The sequence below is a fragment of the Vicugna pacos genome, chromosome 1 (assembly GCF_048564905.1).
Source record: "Vicugna pacos chromosome 1, VicPac4, whole genome shotgun sequence".
Lineage (NCBI taxonomy): Eukaryota > Metazoa > Chordata > Mammalia > Artiodactyla > Camelidae > Vicugna > Vicugna pacos.
Window position 1 is genome coordinate 123702295 of NC_132987.1, and position 13938 is coordinate 123716232.

Below are 13938 nucleotides of genomic sequence, written 5' to 3' on the forward strand. Positions count from 1 at the left end.
GCTGGGGGTGGGGGGAGAGAGAGCGGCTGCAGCACAGGGGTGCCAGGACCCGGGGAACAGCCGGTGACCAGATCCCGGGTCCGCACCCCGCTCCGCTCCGCGTGTATTCGGCGCCGCAGGCCCCAGCACCGCGCACCCCGCCCGACCCGGGCCGCGGGCCTCGCGCCCCACCCTGCCCTCTGCCCGCCCCCTTCCCGCCCACTGCCCTGGCCCGTCCCTGCTCCCCGCGGCCTACCCGCCCCGCCCCCTGACCAGCCCCGCCCCCGGCCTGGTCCCGGCGGCGGCCAGAGCGCGGCTGGCCGAGCGGGTGCGCCGTGGCGGAGGGCGCAGCATCCCGCGGTACAGACGCTCCGGCCCGCCGAGCATGGCGCCGAGGTGCGGGCCGTGCGGGCTGCGGGCGGGCAGGGGCAACCGGGTCGCACCGGCGGGGACGGGGGCGCGCGCGGCTCCCTAACCTGTGGCTTGTGCCCGCAGGTGGCCCTGGCTGCAGCCGCGGCGGCAGCGCCTCCTGGACTTGCTCGGCCTCCTGGTCCTGCTTCTCGGAGTCAGCGCAGCGTCCGCCGAGCCAGGTAAAGCCGACGGGGACGCGAGAGTGTGTGCACCAGGCCCGTCCGCCTCCCGCCGCACTTTGCGCAGGTCTTTGGCCGGTCTCGGGAGGCGGCGGCCTCAGCCCAGCCTGTCTCAGCTTCGCTCCCGGGAGGCGGCCCCGGCTCTGCCCACGCGCGCAGGTGGCCCGCGGGCGGCGGTCGGAAGGGCGACGGGGTCGGGCAGAGGCCGTGTGTCCCGAGTGTCCCGCGCCGGCCATTCATTCCTCCGCCGCGGCGATTCGCGCCACCTGGGCGCGCCGCGGGACCCGGGGAGCGGGCTGGGCTGGAGATGGTGCGACCCGTCCGCGTCCAGAGTCCCTCGTGTCGTGACCAAACGTCGGCGACTTCGCGGGGAAGCCGGTGCTCTCTGCAGACAGCGCTGCCGGCCGAGGACCAGCGAGGTCTCCAGGCTAAGGTCGTGGTGGCGGCTACTACCCGCGCAGTGGCTCGGAGACGCCCGGACATCCAACGCCGGCCCGCCGGGCCTGTGAGTCCGTCACCGGCCTCGTCCCTCCCAGGGCCTGAGCGGCCGCAGTGGGTCACACCTCTGGGCCCGGCGTGCCCGCGCGCGGAGTCCGGCAGGTCTCCGGGAAGGACAGGGCAGTGCGGAGCGCAGCCGTGTAGTTTCCAACCTGTTGAGGCAAAACTGCCCAGGTTTCCCCGGGACAGCCTTTGTGCGCCGCCCCGGCCGCCAGGCCTCTGTCCCCGCGCCCGCCGCGGTGTCGGATTGCGCACGGTCCCCTTTGATGCGGCCGAGCGCAGCGGCGGAGAGAAAGAACAATGCGCAGAAGTCCGTTGTTTGCCCGGCGCCGGCTCGCTGCCTTTTCCGCGTGGACCGCAGCCTGCGGCAGGAAGGCCGTCCTGGCCGCGCTGAAACTTCCTTTGCCACCAGCTTCTGGGACGCCGTCCCTAACCACGCGGCCGCCCAGGTCCTCCTCCCAACAGGCCCAACAAAGGTCCGGGAGGAGCTGGCGGGGGTGCCAGACCCGAGAGGAGCTCCGGTCCCCAAGGAGTCCTCCGTTCTAGCGCAGGTGGAGGTCGCGTGCCGGGCTGTGACGTTGGTCCCAGGCAGCCCACTCCTTGTGGCCAGGTTGAATGTTGATGTGGTCACACAGCAGCCACACACCTGTTGGCCACAGCTGGCAAGGAAGGAGGGCAGGGCTGGAGGGAAGTCGTTCTGGGGAGACAGCAGTAATAGTTTGTTTCATTTTTTCCAGTCGGCTTAGTCGCTAGATTAAGCAGCAGCACGTTTTTTGAAGTTTCTCTTAAGTACATCCGCCGAAGCGCCTGTGTGGGGGGCAGGCGACCCTCGTTTATTTGTGTTAGCTCCAGGGAGCATTTGCCGAGCGTTTGTGCTTACAGGGTGGTCCCTGGGGTTCTTGGGGGGTCTTATGGCCGCCGAGGGCCACTTCGGGCTGTTAATTGTGCCTTCAGGGACATCCCCTCAAAGTCCTAGGGGAACAAGATACCCACGTGCCCAGATGGGGGCTCCAGGGCAGGAATTTGTATCCCAAGGCCTCTTTTGTAATTACGTGTCACGGGGAAGAGGAAAGACGGGGAGCGCCCACAGCCCGGCTTCTGAAGCTTTGAGGCCGCGGAGCGGGAGTCCGGGGTGATGATTTACTCAGCCTCAGAGAAGCAGCAGCAGGCTGCCGTCAGCGAGCTCTGGGAGGGGAAATCTAGCGGGGTGCGCAGGCCAGCGCAGACCCCCCCGGAGTGCTGGGCAGGGCGCAGCGGTTGTAGAAGTCGGGCTTCTCTCCACGTGGCTGAAGCGAGGGATTTGCTGCAGTGTCAGGTCCTCTGGGAAGGAAGGCAGGCCCCTCGCAAGGTGCCTAATGGAATGTGACTATCTGTTCCCTGGAGGTTAAAGCAGGAAGCGGGCTCAGCGGGGCTGCCCACCCCTCCCCCCGCGCCCGGAGAACCCAGCTGGGACCCCCTGCTGGGAGCCAGTCCCCTTCAGATGGGATAACCGCTGCCCCCTCTGGGTGTTACTGGAGAAGAGCTCATGTACGTGAAATCCGGACTTAGCAGGGGCCCAGTGTGCTCCAGAGACCCTTGAAGATCACCCCTGGGAATCAAAGGCGTGACACCCAGTTTGCTGATTGGCGCTTTTTTTCTGACTCCAAACGATGGGTTTTTCCACGTCTGTCTCTGTGCTGCACTTGACCCACCCCCCAGAGAAAAAAGTCTTTCCTGTTTTAAGGCTTGGCCACTGTCATTCTGATACCCTTGAATGTCATTGTGTGCATTGGGGGCTGGGGGCTCCCCTAGGGGTCTGGCCTCCGCTGGCATAACCAGAAACCTGGTGGGACCAAACCTGGGGGGCCCGGGGCCGAGTGGTCTGTGAACCTGGAGGCTCAGAGCTGCCTGCAGTCCCCTTTCCCAGTGGAAGGGCAGGACTCACAGGTGCTCAAGGGGCCATCTGCCCGTGGACAGTACTTGAGGGCTGAGGTAGAAGAGCGCTGCCCTGCAGGCACTCGCAGGAAGCGTGTGGTCATGCCAGGCGCCTTGTGTCCCGTCGCCTTGTCTCTGGCCCCTCCTACACGTGACCTCAGTCTTAGGCTCCATCTGCACCCCCTCTGGCACTTGTCCTGCCCTTCCTCACACCGAGGCCTTCCCACCGTCCATCGGGTGGGGACAGGTCTTGGCCGACTGCTGGTGTCCTCACTGCCCCACTCCCTCGGTGGGCCTGCAGGGTTTGGGCTAGAGGACTCCGTGGGCCCCCGTGTCGGAGGGGGTCTGTCGTCCCGGGCTCAGACACTGGGTAACGGACCTAAGCCGACGGTAGGAGCTCTCGTTCAAGGCAGGCCTGTTTCTAGGGGAAGCTGTTGCTGAGAGTCTTCAGGGTTCAGGCGCAGGACCTCGAAGATAGTTTTAAATTTCAGCAAAACTTGTTTTTCAAGGCACTCCTGTTTTCCTTTAAAAGAAGGAGGAGGGGGAAGCCCTTGCAAGGAAACCTAGAAGGAGAGAAACTGTTTCCATCCAGAGTGAGGGGAGCTGGGAGCCTGCCCCACCTACCCCGCTTCACCTGAATAATACATGTGCACACACGTGCACAGTACACGCGCACTCTCTCATGTGCACGCACATGCACACACATACACACGCTCACACTCTCTCCACCAGAGGCTCTTTCTTCATCTGAGTTACTGAAGTGCTCCCGGGCTCCGGAGAACCTACCTGCCAGCTCATGGTGGGATGGGGCAAAACCCAGTCTTCTGATACGATGTCCGAGAACCTCCCCTGCCTTGGTGGCCTGAGCACTGCTGGGAAGGGTCCGTCAGCTCAGGGGGTGGCCTCCTCCAGGCCCGGAGGCTGACTTCCCGCCAGCACTCAGGAGTCAGATGAGGCGGGCCAGGGGCAGCTGGTCTGGCTGCGGCTGTGTGATGAGCAGCCCCAGGCCCGGCTCCGTCGGCCAAGGCCGGCCATCAGCGCAGAGCGGGCGCCCCTCTGCAGCCCTGGTCAAGGCGTGGCCACCCTGGTGCCCGCGGGGACGGACTGCAGGCGCCGTGCTCCTTGGAGGCTCTGGGTCAGCTGTCATCTGAGAGGGAACGCCTCTCCCCAGAACACAGCTGGCCAAGCACCAAATGTTTGAAGTCTGGGTGTAAGGTGGACTCTGCAGGATGTGACACGTGGAAACTTGACGCTGCTGGGGAGGTGGAGGGGTAAGGTGTTGGGAAAATGGAAGTGTAGGTTGGCACGCTCATAAGGTGATTGAACGTGGTGCATGTGGACAGCAGTGACCCAGGAAGACGGTGAGAACCGCTGGGGGGCGGCGCTCCACCCGCCTGCCCGGTCACACACTCCGCTTTACCCCACGCCCCGACCCTGATGGTTTAGGGTCTAGGATTGGCCCTGTGCCGGATCCCAGCTCCTTCCAAGAATGACTGGGCCTCCGAGCCCCTCTGTGATCTCCTGCCAGTCTCGGGGGAACCCGCATTCAGAGTGGTGGGCACAGGCCGGGCCCCTCCCCTCGCTGCCGCGGTTCCCCCTCTAACCTGGGACAGGAACAGCTCCCCTCCTCCTTCTGGGTGCCCTGAGCAGCAGCGGGTCACGTTGTAAAGCTCCTCACGCCCCCAGGTGTGACGTGCCTTGTGTGTGGTACCAAACGTCTCCGCACACGCCCGTGACCCCGCACCACCCACTGCCTGGCTCGCGGAGAGCGGGCGCCCTGCCCGCAGCGAGCTTCGTCTGCCCCGCTCCCCAGCACTGCCCGTGTGGGCGGGTGTGGAGACGTGATGCTGGCTGGCCCTTGGGGTGATGCTTTAGATCAGCGGGTCTGGGCCGTGCAGAGGGGCTGTGAGAAGCAACTTTAGATCACGGGTGCGCTGAGTCAGATGAAATTTGGAGGCCCGGGGCAGTGTCTGTGCTCCGCCCGCCTGCCTGCAGGAGCCATCCTGCCACCCCGGCACCTCCGCAGAGGAGACAAGCCCCAGCACGGCCTTCCTGGCTGTCTGTAGCGAGAGCCCCAGAGAGGAGAACTTGTTCCAAGCCAGTACATCTTTCTGGAATTCTGTCCTGGCAGACGGGATCACTCCCGGGCTGATCCACTGTGACGAGGCCGGGCAGGACAGGGCAGAGGCACCTGGCTCTGAGCTGGGGTGACGGGCAGGGCTTTCGGCCACCCCTGGTTTCTGGAAGACCATGAGGCTGTGCGCTGGGTCCAGCTGGCCCGAGCACTGGTTGGGTGTCAGGGCTGGCCTTCACTGAATGTTTCCTCGAAAAGGACATGAGACCGGAGCTGAAGGCTGGGGGTCGAGGCTGTGAGACGGCGGGTCGGGAGCTGTGTGTGAGAGCTCCGTGACGGCCACAGGGGCAGGGCCGGGTTCAGACCGCGGAGACCACGGCTATTGACCGACTGGTTTTGGTGGTTTCCCTGGAGTTCAGGCTGAACGTCTACAGATACCACGAGTTATTAACTTAATTTTTTTTCGGTTCAGTCATTCATTTGATTTCGGTCGGAAGTACTTACTTTTACTTTTTGCATGTTCCTTTGAGTAGATTCAAAATCAGGCAGGCTAGGCCTCCTTGATCTGAATCCAAGCTCAGAAATCTTGGAGATAGTACCAGGCTCTGACACGTGTTGTCAGTGAACGTGAGAGGCACCGTTCTGCGTGGGGGCGACTTGAGCCCCCCGTGTGAGAGCAGCGCCTGGAGGGTGCGTCTCGGCGGTCTGACCGTCTTGTTGCACGCTGCAGAGCGAGCGACTCTTGTCCCCGGGAGAGCGCTGAGCCGGCCGCCTGGAGCTGGGCGCGTCTCTGCAGGGGCTGGGACGGAGGCCCGTGGCCTCCAGCACCGAGGGAGACCCTTCCTCCACGTCGCCATCCAGGCAAGCGGGAATTCACCCTGGAAGGAACCCCGTGATTCCGGGGGTGCTGCTGCTCTGACAGCACAAGGCGGGAGGGTTTGGCCGCCGGCCTGTGCTGCTGGGGGACGGGCCCTGGCGGGAGGGGCGATGTTCCAGGGCCCTCGCACTGTCACCTTCCAGAGCCGGCTCGCTGGTTCAGCAGAGGACTTCCTCTCTGGAGTTCGTTCCCTTCTGAGTGAGGGCCCTCGAGCGCTGCTGGGCCTCTGTGTCTCTCCTTGCTCTGCCTGCCTGCTCTGTCCTGCATGGCGTCCCCGTCGGCGCGTCTGCTCACGGTGTCACAGCCCGGGGGGCACGTTTGGCTTGGTTTCCTGGTTTGTGGTCAGGCTTTAACTGCGGGCGTGGAACGTCTTAGAGCGCGGAGTTGTTTTCGCCTTGATTTTATGGCCTTTTCCTTTCGAGGTGGGACATGCGTGACCATCACGGCTCGGACCGCGGGGGAGGAGGGTGTGAGGGCTGCGCGAGGAGAGCTGTGCGGGGCTGGGGGCCACGTGCTGCCCGCAGCTGTCACCGTCCTCAGCCTGTCTCAGTGGGCGTGGAGTTGGAGCTGGCCCCTTGTAGAAGACGACTGTGCGGTCGCTAAGTCGTGCAGTATTACGGCTGGCAGGCAGTCTGGCCGCCGCTCGGTGGTTGTGGAGGGGACACCATCTGCAGGGAGGGTTTGCAGCCCAGGCTCCTGGCCTCAGCTCCAGCTCTGCTTCTGAGCGCTGTGTGACCTTGGGCAGGTTGCTCACCCTCTGTGCCTCTGTCTCTGGTCTGTGGGGCTGAATGGGACATTCCTTCAGGGAGCTTCCTGGGGTGTGTCCTGCCAGCCCCTCACTGGGCTCTGGGGAGCACCCTGTCGGGGACGGCCCAGCGCAGCCGTCAGGCCCGGGCCTGGGAGGAGGACCTGGTGTATGCCGGGAGTGGGAAATGGGTCCGCGTGACCGGAACAGGGTTTTGGGAGTCTTACTTGGCCACGGGCTGTGCCTGCTGAAACGATCATTTGCATTAGACAAAGCAGCCCACTCACTCCCGCGGCACTCAGGTCCTCCAAGTGTTCCCGGCCCCAGTGCCGGCGTGGTCACGCCCACCCACGCGTCCCACGGGGGGATCGGGGCGTGGGGGTGGTGGCGCAGACCTGCCTCTGCCTGTTGGATCTTGTTACCAGGCTGCTGTGTTTTGAAAGCGTCTCCCACCGAGACTCCACGGGGCTGTGAGGAGGCCGAGGACGTCTGGCCTCTTGTTTTCTGCAGGCCCGGCCGGCTCCTGGATCGACGCCCCGTCTGTGCTATGAGTCTGGGCCCAGCATGTGGTGCCGTCCCGGGGCGCCTGCTCAGAGGACAACAGACTGAACGCTTTCGTCTCTGCCCTGAGTCACCCGGCCTTCCAACCAGAACGAAGGGGAACTGCTGTTAAACCCGTCCACACTCACTTCGGGGTCTCCCCACCTGACCCTGGGTCCCGAGGCCCCTCCAGCCGTTCTAATCACTGCCTCCATCCTAGGGCCACCAGGTGCCGCTCTCCAGGGCCGGACTCAGACCCTCTTTCCCCCCCCATGCGGCTGGAGGGTTTTGAAAGGCAGGTCCCATAAGAGAGGGCTGGACGACCCGGGTCCAGGTGGGCAGGGGCCCTGTGGAGCAGCCCTTTGTGGGGCCTGGAGAGGCTTCTTCTCCTGTGAAAAATTGTCTTAACGGAACAGCCTCCCGCCCCCCAGGGCAGGTCTGCACCTGGCACTGAGTGGCAGTGCTCCTCAGCCTCTTGGCCCCCGGGGAGGAGGCGGCCCTTTCTGAGCCCAGGTGCCCCTCCAGGGCCTGCCCCCTGGCCCTGCTTTGACCTCTGGCCGTCACTTTGCTCCCTTCTCCGAGGCCCGGGGCTGGCCCACGTTGCGCCGTGGGGTCGTGGTGCACCGCCTTTGGCGGTGACCTCTGATTGTCTTGGGTCCTCGCATCTCAGCCTTGTCCCCTCGTGGCCCTCGGGGGAGCCCATCTTGGTCCAGGTCACCAGTGTCCTTGGGACAGCTAGGACCTTCCTGTTCTCTGGCTAAAATGAGCGTCCAGCCCCAGGGGCCCGGGTCTGGCCGGAGCAGACTCAGAACTGGTGATGCACTGGTTACCCCTCAGAACCTTGTTTTGTGGAAATAATTAAATGTCACGGAGGTTTGCAAACAAGGAAATAAAAGCACCCGTGCCGCCACAACCTTTACTGTCACTGTGGGAAACCTGACATTTTAAACAGATCGGGGTTGCCCTCCCTGCAGACTCCGACCTCTGCCTGGTCCCATGTGGACGGCCCCTCTGCTGCAGAAGCCCGAGGGCCCCCTGGAGTCGGCTTCCCGGACGGGAAGCAGCCCTGCCTGCCAGTGAGAGAGAAGGCAGATGGTGAGCTGGCCTTCCTAGCACCTAACTGCCCACATTTAAGAACCCAGACAAAAATCCCCATCTAAACTTTCCTTCCCGTGGCATATGGTCGGCTGAACGTTGGTCACCAGAGCCATCCGCGTCCTAATCCGCAGAGCCCACGAACGCTGCCTTACGTGGTGGAAAGGACTTTGCAGATAGGATTAAGTCTCCTGAGCTGGGGAGAGGATGCTGGATTATCCAGGTGGGCCTCGCCTCTAGCCCAGGGTCCTAGTAAAGGACAGGGGTGGCTGGAAGTTCAGGGCAGAACAAGAAGGGAGGTTGCAGGGAGAGATCAGAAGATTTCGGAGGGGCTACAAGCCGAGGAACACAGGCGACTTCCAGGCCTGGAACCGAGGATGTGGATCCTCCCCTGGGGGCTCCGGAAAGGAACATGGCCATGCTGACACCTGGGGTTAGATTTTGACCCCTACCCTCCACTGTGTTGTTTCAGGCCCCTGACCTTGTGGCCATTCGCTCCGGCAGCCCCAGGGCACTGCGCAGTGTGTGGTCAGGTCGCTGAAAGGGGTGGGGTTATGGTAACGGCAAACGCTCTCATTTGCGAAGTGCTGCTTCACCTCAGTGTGAAACCTCTGATGTGTTCTAAGGCGTTGGGACTGCCACCCCCGTGCAGGACCCCTTGAGTATCCTTCCTGACCCCTAAGGCCCAAGGGTCGACTCTCTGTCCTATGCACCCAGCATCCCTGGGCTGTGGGCTCTCCATGCAGAAGTTAGACGACCCCGTCCTAGGACCTTTCAGCGGTCATAGGACCCCTGTTTTCAGGCACCCAGCATGACCTCTGCATGCCCCCGGGTGGCAGCCAGGGGCTTGGACATGCTGGGGCCTGGCTCCGGCCGGCTGCCGAGGGGCTGTCTCGGGCCCCAGTGAAGGGATGGGAAGCTTGGACAGGGGAGGAAGGCAGAGAGCAAGTGAGCGGGGGTCGAGCCATGCCAGTGGGTGGCCGGAGAGTGCCTGGACGGGCCTGCGGGTGAGGCGGCCGTGTGTTGGGGGCTCTCCTGGGACTCGTGGCCAGCCAGGCCCTCGCGGGGCAGGGACAGGTGTCATTGTCTACAAGGTCAGACAGAGACACGCTTTGTTCTATTTTTGGAGAATGAGGCGAGTGGCACAAAAGCACATTCTTAGAAAGTACCAGCACGGCCCGGTGCAGCACAGCTTGGCCTGGCGAGGCCCCGTGCAGCCTGATGCAGCCCAGTGTGGCCCAGTGTGGCCTGGCGTGGCCCAGCTTGGCCCGGTGCAGCCCAGCTTGGCCTGGCGAGGCCCCGTGCAGCCTGATGCAGCCCAGTGTGGCCCAGTGCGGCCCGGTGCAGCCCAGCTTGGCCTGGCCAGGCCCCGTGCAGCCTGATGCAGCCCAGTGTGGCCCAGTGCGGCCCGGTGCAGCCCAGCTTGGCCTGATGCAGCCCAGCTTGGCCTGGCGAGGCCCCGTGCAGCCTGATGCAGCCCAGTGTGGCCCAGTGCGGCCCAGCTTGGCCCGGTGCAGCCCAGCTTGGCCTGGCGAGGCCCCGTGCAGCCTGATGCAGCCCGGCGTGGCCCAGTGTGGCCCGGCGTGGCCCAGTGTGGCCCAGTGCAGCCCAGTGCAGCCCAGCTTGGCCCGGTGCAGCCCAGCTTGGCCTGGCGAGGCCCCGTGCAGCCTGATGCAGCCCAGTGTGGCCCGGTGCAGCCCAGCTTGGCCCGGTGCAGCCCGGCCTGGCCTGGCCAGGCCCCGTGCAGCCTGATGCAGCCCAGTGTGGCCCAGTGCGGCCCGGTGCAGCCCAGCTTGGCCTGGCCAGGCCCCGTGCAGCCTGGTGCAGCCCGGCGTGGCCCAGTGTGGCCCAGTGCAGCCCAGCTTGGCCCGGTGCAGCCCAGCTTGGCCTGGCGAGGCCCCGTGCAGCCTGGTGCAGCCCGGCGTGGCCTGGCGAGGCCCCGTGCAGCCTGATGCAGCCCAGTGTGGCCCAGCTTGGCCCGGTGCAGCCCAGCTTGGCCTGGCCAGGCCCCGTGCAGCCTGATGCAGCCCAGTGTGGCCCAGTGTGGCCCGGCGTGGCCCAGTGTGGTCCAGTGCAGCCCACCTTGGCCCGGTGCAGCCCAGCTTGGCCTGGCGAGGCCCCGTGCAGCCTGATGCAGCCCAGTGTGGCCCAGTGTGGCCCGGCGTGGCCCAGTGTGGCCCAGTGCAGCCCAGCTTGGCCCGGTGCAGCCCAGCTTGGCCTGGCCAGGCCCCGTGCAGCCTGGTGCAGCCCGGCGTGGCCCAGTGAGCTCCAGAAAGAGTTCTGTAAAGCAAAGCTGACCAGGTGCTGAGCAGGTGGACAGGACTCAGTGCTTGTCAGGGGGACCAGTGCTCAGCAGCCTTCAGCCGTCTGGGGTGCTGTGGTGGGCCTTTAGTTATCTGGTGCCGAGACCTCTGATGCCCAGTGGGAGCTGGTGGCCAGACTGGGCTAACTTGCGGAAACGGCCAAACTGGACAGTCTGTGATGTGGGGTCCTGATGTGTAACCTGCATCTTCGTTTGCCTCCACGTGTCGGGTGCTGTCAGCTGCCTCTGGCACAGGGCCCTCTCTGAGATGTCCTGCGTTCGACATGAGCAGAGGGACATCCAGGCAGAGCATGTGGCTGAGGGCTCAGCCTGGCTTCCGCAGGCCTGGCGTCTGGGGGTGGGGGCTGCTGGGGGGAGCGAGGGGGGTCTTCTGCCCAGGACCCGTCCCCTGACCACGGAAGTGGACAGGCCCTCCCCGGGCCCTATATAGGCCTGTGGGCCATCTCAGGAGCAGCAGGGCTGGCCCAGCCCAAAGGTCACTTCGTGGCGGGTGCCTCAGGGGACTCTGGGGGAGTCTGAGCGGCTCCTCCTCAGGGGTGGGGGGCCGGGGTGGGCAAGGCACACTGCTCTGCTGGGATCCAGGGCCTTGGGCAGGGCCTGATGATTCTGGAGAACCCCGTCGTCCTTCATGGCCCAGTCCCCATGGTCTGTTCAGCCCCAGCTCCCGCTCAGCAAGTCCATGCTGGTTGACTTGGGTTTTGAATCCTAACTGGTTAGCAGACAGTGAGTGGCTGAATTCTACAGCTGCAGCCCCCTACCCGCCCACTTGATTGGAAATTGGCCCCCGGCCAGGCCCCCCAGCATTCTCTTGCCCCTTTCCTCACCCTCTCCACCCCCTCCGCCCATTTCCTCGGTGGACACGTGCCGTTCCTCGGGACTGAGTTGGCTGGCAGAACGTTCTAGAATCCACATGTGCTTCCATGTGTGTCACCCGCTGCATGTGATTTGACCTTTGCCCTTGTCTCCCAACAGAAACAGTCCCTGTCCCTCGATGCACCCCCGTGGAAGGTCCGTTTGGGCCGGAGCTGCTCCTGTCTCCCGGCTGCACTCACCCAGGACATGAGTTTGCGAGGCCACCTCGTGAGGGGCAGCCCTTATGTTGGGAGAGCGGATTTCCTTGCCCTGGGCCTGGGCCTCTGGGAGACCAGGGCTGAGATGAGGGCAGGGGTCTGCAGGAGACCCTCCTTGTGCGGCGGCGTCCTGATCGGACATTGTTGTGCCAGCTGTGACGGTCACTCTCTGTGACTGCCCAAGCCTTCGGGCCTCCGGGTCTCCTTCCCTGTGGCTGTTAACTAGCCCCCTTGGTGGTCCTGGCCCCACCCGTTCACGTGCTGGGGCCTGGGGTCCCCACGACCTCCTTACCGGGTGTCCTCGTGCTGACCCCGCCCAGAGCACTGGGTCCTGGCCCGGCCACCCTCCCTGTGCCAGGGAGTCTGAGCCGTGTGCCGTCCCCCGGCCTGCTGCCTCCTGCTGTCCACCCATGTCCTCAGTCTTCACATGTGCCAGCTCTGCCCCCGGTGAACTTTCTAGCTCTCTCAGGACCTGGGAGCTCGTGTCAGGGAAGACAGCACCCAGGCTGAGGTTTCGTCTGCTCTTGGTTAGTCAGGTCCTTCTAAGTTGTGGTCATGGCAGCCTAGGTGAAGCCACACCACCTCCGCTGCTGGCCTGCGTCACACCCACCGACTCACTGAGGTGCCGCTGTGTGGGCCGGGCCATTCCTGGGACTGGCGGCTGGCTGGGGATGCGGGGACACCCACGGTGGGCTCTGACTTTGTCTGGGACGGCCACCTGGCCCCGTCTGTGCCCTGGGTATGGGCATGGCTGCAGGTGGCACCGACTGTATTTTGCACCAAGGACGAGAGTTTCTCTCAAGATTTATGTCTCCAGATAAACGCCAGAAAGGCTGGTACCGAAGGACAGGCCGGTGGGGCCCCTCAAGCCATCGCTGGGCACCATCTTTGGGGAAAGGATCTGGGCTCCTCCGGCTGTATAGTGCAAATTTCGTGTTTTTAAAAACAACTTTATTTTGTAAGATTAAGCAAGGCAAGCAGGAAGGCACAGTTAGTATTTGAAACGCTGAACAGTCCGGGACACGGGAAGAGAAAGGCCCCCCCCGCCGTCTCTGTTCACCGTCTCTTGTTTTCACACACATTTAACCCATCCTGCGGCCTGGGGGCTGGGCCCAGGTGGGGCTGACTCAAAACAGGAATTGTTCAGGTGCTTGTATGGGTGCAAAGAAGAACTAAAACCCATCTTCTGGAGGAGAATGAAATTGGACATAAAGAGCATACGCCCCAGGTCATGCCGTGTGCTGGTGACAGGGCCTCACTTGCTCAGGTGCCCCCAGACCCCGGGGGGAGGTGAGGGAGGGGGCCGGGGTGGGACGTGTGCTGAGCGGGGTTGGGGGGCAGCTGTCTGTCCCAGGCCCGCCAGGGACTGTGGGCAGCACACAGTTAACGGAAGGCCCCTGTGGGGTGCCAGGGGCTGGGAGCCTCGACGTCCGAGTTCTCTCATCACTAATTGAGACCGCGGGGTCCCCTCACATGAAAGCCCCTTTGTGTGTGCCTGCGGCCGGCTCTGCCCCGGGCTGGCGCTCACAGGCCTCGGAACAGGTATGGATGGTCCTCTTGCTCGAGAATGTCCCCACGGGCACCTTGAGCACCTTCCTCCTTTCTTGGCGCTATCAGCGCATGATGCTGTGATCCGTGTCCAGATGTATCTGGAGAAGGAGGGGAAAGGTCACACCGTCTAGACACTAATCCAGCACCGTTGCGTTTCTTCCTCGCCCGTATCCCGGCAACAGGATTACGGCTGGCGCGGGTGGCATTCCCGAGGCCCTGGAGCTCCGGTCCCCAGTCCTCCTGCTCTCTGGAACCTTCTGGGGCCAGCGGTGGGGGTGGGCAGGGCAGGTGCGTGGAGGCCCGCAGCCTTCAGGCCTCGGTGTGCTGGCCTCCAGCAGAGGGGGACCCAGCACCCCCGGGCCCGGGGCCTCAGTGGGCAGGTGTGCGTGGTGAGGGTTCCGTGGTCCGGCCTGCACGTTCATTCGTGCCCTTTACCAGGAACCACCGAGCGGCCTTTGCCCCCAGTGTGGCCCCACCCTGGAAGGCTGGCCCCTCCTGCGGCTCCAGACGGGCCCCCGGTGGTGTCTACACTGGGTCCTACCCGGCATCAGCCTAGCTGGTGCCTGTGTGGGTCCCCGCAGTGCCCTCTAGGCTCCCTAGGGACAGATGGACAGACAGGCTCTGGGCAAAACTGCACTTTGTCCCTGGAAGCAGCCCTTAGCTTCGTCCTAACCTGAATGTC

The 13938-nt window shown here is 64.2% G+C and overlaps 1 protein-coding gene across 1 annotated transcript in view; it reads left to right on the forward strand.

The window, feature by feature from the left end:
- Nucleotides 1-253: 253 nt before the first annotated feature.
- Nucleotides 254-13938, forward strand: part of COL18A1 (collagen type XVIII alpha 1 chain) — an 85790-nt gene continuing 72105 nt past the window's right edge. Inside the window, exons 1-2 of the mRNA XM_072970409.1 lie at nucleotides 254-375; nucleotides 475-569. Of these exons, the coding sequence (XP_072826510.1) occupies nucleotides 365-375; nucleotides 475-569 (106 nt within the window). The 5' untranslated portion in view covers nucleotides 254-364. The remainder of the gene's footprint in view (nucleotides 376-474; nucleotides 570-13938) is intronic.